Source organism: Sinocyclocheilus grahami, unplaced genomic scaffold (assembly GCF_001515645.1).
Source record: "Sinocyclocheilus grahami isolate Dianchi unplaced genomic scaffold, SAMN03320097.WGS_v1.1 scaffold457.1, whole genome shotgun sequence".
NCBI classification, from domain to species: domain Eukaryota; kingdom Metazoa; phylum Chordata; class Actinopteri; order Cypriniformes; family Cyprinidae; genus Sinocyclocheilus; species Sinocyclocheilus grahami.
In genome coordinates, this window is record NW_015505636.1 from 380,231 (window position 1) to 391,453 (window position 11,223).

Here is an 11,223-nt window from a genome sequence, read left to right on the forward strand (position 1 = left end):
ACAAAGGTTTTGACCGACTTACCACCCTCGACTGATGACAAATCAATCTTGGCCAGGTCAGGCTGACTAAGCATGTCAATAAACATAGTTGGCGTGCCGTACACAAACGTACACCTGGTAAACAGTGAATTTTGTGCCAATTGCATTAAATAAATACAGCTCAAATGTTTTTCCAGTTATGCATGACGTACACTACATGACCTTTGATCCTTACCAAAATTCAACATGACTGTCCTCTTTATATGTCCCTGTGTCTTTTATTCACAACAACTTAAATTCACTACGGCTAAGGTAAGAGGCACCAAAGTACCTTTGAATGATTTAGCATTATCTTCTATCACAAAGGAAAGATGTGCAACTCTTTCACAATACATCAATTCTTGTTTTAGTATATTAAAAAAAAGTATTAAAAAAAATGTACTTTACATGAATATCCACATACTTCTCTTTCTCTATCGCCACCAGGTTGGCATGTCCGTCATACCCGGTGGATGGGAAAACCAATGTGATGCCATGCACAGCCATGACCATACCACCACCCACCGAGCCAAAACAGTGATACATGGGCACCGGCAAGCAGATTCGCACATTCTTCTATAAGGAGAATGCTAAGGTAAGAGGCACCAAAGTACCTTTGAATGATTTAGCATTCTCTTCTATCACAAAGGAAAGATGTGCAACTCTTTCACAATACATCAATTCTTGTTTTAGTATATTAAAAAAATGTACTTTACATGAATATCCACATACTTCTCTTTCTCTATCGCCACCAGGTTGGCATGTCCGTCATACCCGGTGGATGGGAAAACCAATGTGATGCCATGCACAGCCATGACCATACCACCACCCACCGAGCCAAAACAGTGATACATGGGCACCGGCAAGCAGATTCGCACATTCTTCTATAAGGAGAACAAGGTTAAATATTACACATACTGCATGTGCTGTAAAGGAAAATGTATGGAGGTTTATGGAGAACAAAAGATTTTCTGCAAAATCAGTATGCTAAATAATGAACTGTATTTTTGCAGGTGTTCAACAAACAGCCCTTTCACTGAATTTTCATTGTCTTTTGATCACATGTACCCACCTTCCAGTTGTAGCCTGTGCGCATGCCGATGAAATAAGCATTGTTCACAATGTTGTGATGAGACAGAGTGGCTCCTTTGGGCTTTCCAGTTGTTCCCTTAAAATAATAAAGACCAGAACTAAATGATTTATTTAGCATTTACTGATTCAGATCACTTGGATGTGTTTCAAGACTTAAAGCTAAAGTGTGTGATTTTTTAATGCTTAAAAAAACAACAACAACAAAAAAAGCTTATTTTTTATGTAGAGACTACTCTAAGTAATTTTTTGGCTAATTTCTCTAAATTGTAAATGCTGTGGCATAAACATTGATCTATTTGTCCCTAACAACCTAACACAGCAACATCAGGCCAACCAATGGTGGAGCAGCACTATAATTTTTACTGACCAGTAGAATAGAGAGTGTATGGAAGCTTGTTTTTTGTCAATTTTTTCTCAGAATTGTGAGCATATATCTCAATTCTGAGTTTATATCTCACAATTCTGATAAAGTCTGATAAAAAGTTGCAATTAGCTTTTTTATAATAGGCTTCCATAGGAGTGAGTGCTTGAGCTAAACTGAACATTTTTGCTATTCTGCAAATTGTATGCTAAAATTATGCTATTTCTTGCATCTGGTGATGCAAGTGGTGCGGAAATCACACACCTCAGCTTTAATGTAAATATAAATATACAGTTTAAAGATAAGCAAAATACCGAAGTAAACTGAATGTTTATGGGATCATCACAACTGAGGTTCTTCTGGAGGTCTTGTAGTTGTTGTAGGTGTTGGCTGTTTCCTGCCTGCATCACATCTTTCATATGTAGAGACTACTCTAAGTAATTTTTTGGCTAATTTCTCTAAATTGTAAATGCTGTGGCATAAACATTGATCTATTTGTCCCTAACAACCTAACACAGCAACATCAGGCCAACCAATGGTGGAGCAGCACTATAATTTTTACTGACCAGTAGAATAGGGAGTGTATGGAAGCTTGTTTTTTGTCATGTAAAAAAATGAAAAAAGGAAATTGCAATTTTTTGATCTCATAATTCATAATTTTTTTTCTCACGGTTGGGAGATAAACTTGCAATTCTGATAAAAGTCTGAATTGTGAGAAAATGAAAAAGGTAAAAAATTAAGAAGGTAATTGTGAGTTTTATTCTCAGAACTGAGATATTAACTCAATTTCAAGAAATTCTAATTTTTTCTCAGAATTGTGAGCATATATCTCAATTCTGAGTTTATATCTCACAATTCTGATAAAGTCTGATTAGCTTGCATAAAAGTTGCAATTAGCTTTTTTATAATAGGCTTCCATAGGAGTGAGTGCTTGAGCTAAACTGAAAATTTTTGCTATTCTGCAAATTGTATGCTAAAATTATGCTATTTCTTGCATCTGGTGATGCAAGTGGTGCGGAAATCACACACCTCAGCTTTAATGTAAATATAAATATACAGTTTAAAGATAAGCAAAATACCGAAGTAAACTGAATGTTTATGGGATCATCACAACTGAGGTTCTTCTGGAGGTCTTGTAGTTGTTGTAGGTGTTGGCTGTTTCCTGCCTGCATCACATCTTTCAAGTGAAAAGCTCCTGGCTGCTGACTGTCAGTTACAATCACAGTGTGTAGGTCTGGTAGTCTGAAAATAAAATAACAACTCAGTCACCCTCTGGACCTCAATACTGATTATGTACACCTTGCTTTTATGACATGACCTGTACCTTGAACTCTTGATTCCTCCAGGAGAGGCTCTCTCCATCTCCGGACAAAGCTGCCTTAACATGTCACAGTACTTTTGGGTCTTGAATTGCGTTGGACAAACAATTGCATTGCACTGCACCTAAAAGAAGCATTAAAGAGATAGTTCACCCAAAAATGAAAATTACCCCATGATTTATTTACCATCAAGTCATCCTAGAAGTATATGAATTTCTTCTTTCAGACGATCACAATAAAGATTTATATTTAAAAATATCCTGGCTCTTCCAAGCTTTATAATGTCAGTGAATGGTGGTCAAGATTTTGAAGTAAAATAAAGTGCATCCATCCATCAAAAGAATTACTCCACACGGCGCCAGGGGGTTAATAAAGGCCTTCTGAAGTGAATCGATACGTTTGTGCAAGAAAAATATCCATATTTAAAACATTATAAACGTAATCTCTAACTTCCGCTAACTGTCGTATGCACATTCATGAGAGTGGCGTTACAGCGGATGAGGTTGGGCGTAGGCGTAGTGTAAGCTCCAGTGAGAAGTGACAAACATGGAAGCGCAAAGGAGAGAACAAAACACCGGTCACAAATTAGAAGTACAAAACTAAGGTTTATTTGTAAAGAAAAATGTCTTTTGACATAAGCCAAGAGGACACTGGTTTTCCTTTGCTGTAAAAAACTTAGTTCTCACAAGACTAGCATATTCTCACCAGAGTTTATGCTATGCCTACATCCTACATCATCCACTGGAACACCACCCTCTCGTGTACAGTACGCGCGTACGACAGTTAGCGGAAGCTCGAGATTATGGTTTATAAAGTTTTAATTAAATATGGATATTTTTCTTACACAAATGTATTGCTTCGCTTCATAAGGCATTTATTAAACCCCCGGATCTGTGTGAAGTTCTTTTTGTGATGGATGGATGCACTATTTTAGGCTTCGAAATCTCAACCACCATTCTCTGCCATTATAAAGCTTGGAAGAGCCAGGACATTTGCATTCTGTTTGTAAACTCTGATTGTATTTGTCTGAAAGAAGAAAGTCATATACACCTAGGATGGCTTGAGGGTGAGTAAAAAGCTAAGGCCATAAAACGTAGGACAAATGATTTGCTACAGGCGCTTTGTCGCATCCAATGCAGACATCTTCTAGCTGTTGCGGTGCAATGTGACATGAGTGACAATGGTTGCTTCTGGTGTAGACATGGTTAAAAGCTATAAAAGCTTGTTTCTGCTTCAGAGTAAGAAGAAAGGTAATCATGCCTTAATATCTCACATTTTCAGAACTGTGACTAGTCCTCACAACTGCATCTGTATTTCTCATAACTGTGACTTTAAATCTCACAATTACGAATTAACAGTAAACAGGCTTATTTGGCATATAAAACAAACCCTGTTTTAGTGAAAATAAACCCCAAACAGTCCAGTAGTTTTGGGCATTCAGCTGTTTGTTGTTCTTTTCTGCATGTATAAACATTAACTTGCCTTTCTGAGAGCAAATTCTGCCTCTTGCAATTGATAAGCCGGGTTCACTGAAACCTGTAAAATCACAATAAACTTGAACAGGTTAGAGACCAGCTGTTGATAAATACTCAGACAAACCAAATGTCAAGACAGTCAAAAACACTCACCAAAATGATCCCTGCCTTGGCTGTGGCAAACTGCATAAGTATCCACTCATAGATGTTCGGTCCCCAAATCCCTAAGCGATCGCCCCTCTTCAGTCCAACAGCCAGCAGACCTGCGGCAGTCTGTTCCACCTAAGATCAAAATACCATTCTCTCTTATAACAAATTGCTTGTAATGTAAATGTTCCTCATTTGGATAAAAGCATCTGTGAATGAATAAACATAAATGTCTTTCACAACCAGACATTTACGCCTTGTATAAAGGAGCATGATAGGGATTGTTTTCTAAACATTTGGGAGGACAAAATATTCAGATATTATAAGATTTTGATGGAAATTTGATGTTGCCAAGTATTTAAATTGTCATTCTGGTTTAAAATAAAAAAACACTTTTGTGGTGTAGCGTAAAGTAATATGCTAATATGTTCTTGTGGACTCAAAAAAGTAAATAAATAAATACTCTACACTACAAAAAAATAGATATTCCATATTGGATATGTGTTGAATGGCACTGGTTTGCTTTAAACTTTCATGCTTTGTGAAACATTATTGCTCATCTGTAAATGTTTAACTTCTTGTCACATTGATACACTTTAACCTACTGCATCATGTCATACGTGAAGCCACACGTGAAGCACTTATTTGTGCCAGGTAGATCATATCAGTCAATTTAGAAAAAAAAAAAAATCAGGCTTAGTGTTGCATATGCTAATAATAATCCCCTTGATACTGATTTAATGTTTAAGAAAGGTCATGAATAACCACAAATAACATTTGACCACTTCATGGTAATTATGTCAGTGATTAATCCAGTGGTTTTCATTCTGCTTCATGCACATATTTAACAGAACACCCTATACACAAACAAATAGAGTAATATGGGTATGTATTGCTATTTTAACACCATGTTTCTGCCAGCACTGAATTTCACATGGACTCTGTGGTTAAAGCTTATTTAGGTCTGATTAATAAAGGGCTGCTAAGGAATGTTTAGATTTTTTTGTAATTATTTTAGGATTTGGCCAAGATCTCTCATTCCACACAGTGCACTTTTGACATGCGGTTTTCCTTTCTCCCACGAGGGGTATAAATTGGTAGCACTGTGGTTAGTACCTTCAGTCTTTCAGGATTCATTTCTCTAACCAGTCCTCTGTAGAAAAACCAGATGCAAATCACTCACGTCTTGGTAGAACTGAGCAAACGTCTTGCGTATTCCATCTTGCATAAAAACCAAAGCTTCACGGTCAGGGTAGCGTTCCACTGTGCGTTGAAGACACTGGTCCACAGTACTAGACATCAACGAATGGGAAGAGATGCCATGGGCATAACTGGTAGTCAGGGTTGGGATGCTGGGTGGGCTATCCACATGAATAGCACTAAAAAAAGAGGAGCAAAAATTGTGCATAAGATGTCGAGCCACATTTGGAAAAAAAACAAGTACTTTTTTTTATCTTTGTATGTATAAGTACTGAAGTGAGTTATGTAAACTGCAACAACCATCAATTTCATAAAGGAAGTATTTTTGTTTTGGTCTTGTGAAGTTCACACTGAAGGGAAAGCAGAAGATAAAAAACGTCATGGCAACAATGATGCTTATGAACAAAAGGTGAAGTAAGGGATATCAGCTGTGCTATTTGTCACTTTAGAGACCCAAGATGGTCTTATCTGATGATCAACATAACAGTTGATTTGTGATTTGAAGGTAATACAGCATCACAGTTGAAATTAGCACAAACATAAAGATAATTTCTTCTGCATAAACTATGCACTTAAACAGTAAAGTTAGTTTAAAGGGGTCATATGATGTTGCTAAAAATAACATTATTTGGTGTATTTGGTGTAATGAAATGTTTATGCGGTTTAAGGTTCAAAAAACACATTATTTTCCACATACTGTACATTATTGTTTCTCCTCTATGCCACGCCTTTCTGAAACACGTCGATTTTTATGGAGTCGACAGTCCTACAAAGAAAGATACCACTACTGTTACGTATCCGGTACATGAACTTCCATCTGCTAGCCATCAGAGGTCACCCTTTCCATTTTCATTGACTCTCGCACTACACACTGTTGCATATCACCCCGGACTACATATCCCATCATTCATTACACTGATTGCACACAGCACTGATTGCACACAGCTGTTTCATATCACTCACTCACTATTTAACACTCATTCTCACTCCTTTCTAACTGCCGAGTATTGTTTAGCGCTTATCGCTCATCATGTAATAGCTACGTTACAGAGCCATTTCAGAGTGTTGTCTTGTTCCTAGTTCTAGTCTAGTTACGTCTAGTTTGGTGCATGATTGCCTGTTTCCTGATCTCCTGCCTGTCGTGGATTCTTCTATTGCCTACCTCTCTGGACATTGTTTGCTGATCTCAGACCCACGCTAGCTTTTGGATTACTCTTCGTCTTGCCCTCATATACCTGTTTGCCATTGTCTGAACCTTGCCTGTTTTATGACCACGCCTTTAAATAAAAAGCTTACACATGGATCCGCACACCTCACGTCTCGTTTGCCCTGTAACAACTACCACCAGAGGCGTCATGCCCACTCATCAGATTTTTGAGCCAAGTGAATTTTGAATGCAGCTTCCAAAAGACAAAAATAGCAGAATAATATTTTTTTATATTTCATACAATCACACCGGCATTATTAGAAAGTGGAGTGTGGCACAGCATCGGCTGCTAATTTCAAATCAGCGTTCGCGCTTTGGCTGGCGCTGAGCCAGAGACAGACGCGTTTTTACAGCTGCACATTATAACAAACCACACATGATTCTGTTGAGCTTATGAATGCAATGACCAATCAGAGTCGTTCAGATGAGTCATCGCGTAAATGTTTTGTTCAGTGCGCGTGTTCGCTGAAGGAATTCTGCTCTTTATGATTCTCTCATCAGAAACAACAAAGTGCAGTTGTACATATGATGCAAGTAGGATATTTATTTCACAGTGTAAACAGCTTCAGTGATTATAATGAGAGTTTTTGAGATTGCTTAAAATGTTCTTTGATAATTTCAATGTTCTTTGCTTTCTGTACAATGAAAGTGTTATAATTAGTAAATTACAATATTTCTATTAAATTCACATTAAATACAAAGTCAGTCTTATTAAAAATATTTTATGGCATGACACCCATATCTGGTATAAGTAAAAAGATTTTTTTTTATGTGTAGTTAATAGATTACACTATTAGGCTACTTTGCCCATCGCCCATTATTAACTAACATAATATATAAAGGTGCCAAATGCATCTACTTACACATATTTGAGAATCAAGATATTTCATGTTATAGTTAACACGTTTGGGAATATTTCGAACAAAAAGGGAAAAATAAATAAAACATAAGCCTATATCAGTTATACAGTACATTTGGAACATAAAAAAAAACTTTTGGTGAATTACAGTAATTGTTTTCTAAGAATAATTATGTACTGTATGTACAGTAAGAGTGATATTGGCAAAATTTCAGCTGTTGTAAGTCAGTCTGTCCACTAGGAATGTACTACAACCTTTGGAACATAAAAAAACCATTTTGGTGAATTACAGTAATTGTTTTCTAAGAATAATGATGTACTGTATGTACAGTAAGGGAGATATTGGCAAAATGTCACCTGTAGTAAGTCAGTCTTGTAACTACAAACGTACTACAACCTTATGAACATGAAAAAAAAAACATTTAGGTGAATTACAGTAATTGTTTTCTAAGAATAGTTATGTACCATATGTACAGTAGGAAGATATTGGCAAAATTTTACCTGTAGTAAGTCAGTCTTGTAACTACAAACGTACTACAACCTTTGGAACATGAAAAACCCCATTTTGATGAATTACTGTATTTTTTTTCAAAAAATATTTGTGTACTGTACATACAATAGGGGAGGTATTGTCTAAGGCGACATATTGGTTAAATATTTTCAGTCAGTTTGCCCACAAGGCATTTACTATGGCTTTGTAAACATAATTTGTATTAATTATTGGACTTTGTTTTGTACAGAGAGGAACATTTGCAGACGGTACCTAAAGCAGCCTAGGCGAATATCCATCTAATATCAAACCTAAAACTAACTTTACCGTGCTCTAATAAACTCATATACACATAGAAAGAAGTAACTTAAACTCACCATTTCACATCATCTTAAGAGAAACCATTCTAATATGCTGATTTGGTGCCCAAAAGAACGCTGTCTTAAAGGCACAATATGTAAGATTTTTTTATTAAAATATCCAAAAACCACTAGAACAGTTTTATATATTTTGCTGACTTGTGTACTTACATTATCCCAAATGTTTCGAAGAATGTTTAAATCCAGAGAAATAAGCAATTTTAACTAGAGACACGGACCGTGTCCATAGTGTCATTGTGTCGCCTGCTAATGACGTCATAACCCCTCGATTTCCGGTTTTGTTTTGTAGAAAACATGGAAACACCAAAGACGCTTTAATATGTTGTGCGTTTTAACAGACCGGTGACGACCGCACAGAGTAGCATTATAATAGAACATTCAAACGTATCTAGTATGATAAAACAGCGCTGCTTTTTTTCCCTACATACGCACGACCGGAAGGAGCGGAAGCGGTCGACTGTGGCATAATAAAAGCTCTGCTGCTTTCGAGCCGTGTGTCACGCTTGTTCAGCGGCCTCGTTCCGCTTCGACGGCTTTCAGCCTCACTCTGCTTCATTCTACTACGTTAATAAATCATTAGCTCATCCATGATCATGATTTCTGCCCGAGTCCCGTCGGATTGCATCGGCTGTGGGGATGAAGACGACAACTCCCATGATTCCACACTCAGTCACGCCTTTGTCTATTTGTTTATTTTGAATAGGCGAAAATTACATATTGTGCCTTTAAATCAGCCAACCATTTTATGCTGGTTTAATGTGTGTTTGTACCTGCAGTGTTGGGAAGGTTATTTTGAAAATGTAATAGGTTACAGATTACAAGTTACCCTACTTAAAATGTAATAAGTAGTGTAACTTTTCAATTACTTTATTAAAGTAATGTAACTGATCACATTTGATTACTTTTCTAAATTTCTGATGTTTCAATTGTTAATCATTTTCAAGCATGTAAACCAGGCAGGGTTAACCATACAGTAGTACTGAACACTGATTACTGTCAAACTTTCAAAATCCTTCATGGGTGATGGGGGACCAAATGATCAGCGAGAGCAGAACGAATGTGTCACACGTTTTAAACTCAACAAAATGGTCAAATACATATATCAAGAGCATGCTCACAGATGAGAACAAAACAGCGTTGGATGAAGTGGATTAGAGCCCTGCACGGGTCTCAAATAGGCCCTAAGAAAACAGCTTTTAAATCAATTAAGTTTTTTAAAAATGCATAAAGTTTTGTGTGAAGAGTAGGTTTAGGGCTAGGAAAGAGCAGCAGAATCATTAATTGTACTCACTAGAGAAAGTTTTTTGACGTATCATTTCTCCCATATCTGTTTCTCTGTAGTGTCAGTTAAAGGGTTAATGACAACATTACACAACTTGACATGCAATCCATCGGAAGTCTGAGTTATTTTCGAGTTTCCAAGAATATGAAGACACAATTCCAAAAAAGCAATCTGACTAATGTTTGACAACTTCCGCCAAATAAATCATAAAAGATGCATGCATTTTTTTTAACGATTTCTTACCAACTCTGTTGAGAAGCTATGAAAGGACTCCAGGGTCTCTGCAGAAAATTCAGTGTTTTGCAGAAGCTTGCGGTCGTTCGCAGATTAGTCAGAAGGATCTTAGAAGACATCTTTAACTTTCACCTTTACAATAAAAGTGAGCTCTGAAGAATCTTAGTTTTGTTTTTTTTAATCGAGAAAGTCGGTGCTATTGCAAACCAACAAAAACACGTACCCAAACACGACCTGGCGCGCTTATGTAAGATAAATGCACACAACAATAAAATAAGCAACCCTGAATTATTAATTAATTGCGATGGTAAATCATGAATGCTCGACTTCTTAGCAACACCAAGATCGTGCCACCGCGATCCCAAAGTTCCCCGTTGAACCAACAACACCTCAAGCAGCAAGACAAGCAGCTGCAGGGGAATGCTATGAACTGTAGAGGACGCAAATGCAAACGTTATCACATCAGGAAACTAGTTCAGTCATGCAGTTTTAGCATTTGTTTACACATTTAATCGTCACACATTTAATTGGGAATGTTTAATACAGATGCTTAAGCGAATAGCAACCACATGCCTTGATCTATAGACTGAAATGCCAGCTCTGACTGGAACAGCTGGCAATCAGTCAAATGGCTCGTGAATACTGTTATACGAATGATTTGCAATACTGTATAATTTTGTATTATAAATACAATCATATGATAGCTACGAGTGGGAAACGTTCGCAGAGGCCATTTAGGGGACCTTTTTTGTTAGCTGGGCTGTTGTTCTCATGCTTCTCTCGAATGATATCTCAACTAGGGTCTGACTAAAGGAGGGGAAGTGGGTTTGAAAGGAATGTAGGAAGGCGTAAATGACTGCATGCCCGACAGCCTACTCAAACATGTAGTTGCTTACTTCTAACTACATATAGCCACGCTAATTGAAAGCTGTCGTTTTTAGAGAAAGTAGCTTTACAAACTGCCACTTTTGTCGATTTTAATAAAAAAAACAAAAACATTCTTCGTCGCTGGCAAACGACAGGATATGCAGGTGTAGTTTCCATTTATTAAATATTCCACTTTCTCCTGCGCTCTTTTTTATTCTCTGCGTTTTAAAATGTCCCGTTTCAGTTTTACTGGGAAAGAAACTGCAAACGATTCAGAGCGTCAACGAGTTGT

General features: G+C 37.1%; 1 protein-coding gene across 1 annotated transcript in view; it reads right to left on the reverse strand.

Annotated features, from left to right (window-relative positions):
• acsf2 (acyl-CoA synthetase family member 2) overlaps positions 1–10,494 on the reverse strand; it is a 28,192-nt gene extending 17,698 nt beyond the window's left edge. The window contains exons 1-9 of the mRNA XM_016234723.1: positions 10,074–10,494; positions 5,596–5,791; positions 4,419–4,547; positions 4,273–4,326; positions 2,796–2,914; positions 2,551–2,713; positions 1,091–1,186; positions 751–902; positions 23–114 (exon numbers count right to left, since the gene is read on the reverse strand). Of these exons, the coding sequence (XP_016090209.1) occupies positions 23–114; positions 751–902; positions 1,091–1,186; positions 2,551–2,713; positions 2,796–2,914; positions 4,273–4,326; positions 4,419–4,547; positions 5,596–5,791; positions 10,074–10,183 (1,111 nt within the window). The 5' untranslated portion in view covers positions 10,184–10,494. The remainder of the gene's footprint in view (positions 1–22; positions 115–750; positions 903–1,090; positions 1,187–2,550; positions 2,714–2,795; positions 2,915–4,272; positions 4,327–4,418; positions 4,548–5,595; positions 5,792–10,073) is intronic.
• Positions 10,495–11,223: the final 729 nt, after the last annotated feature.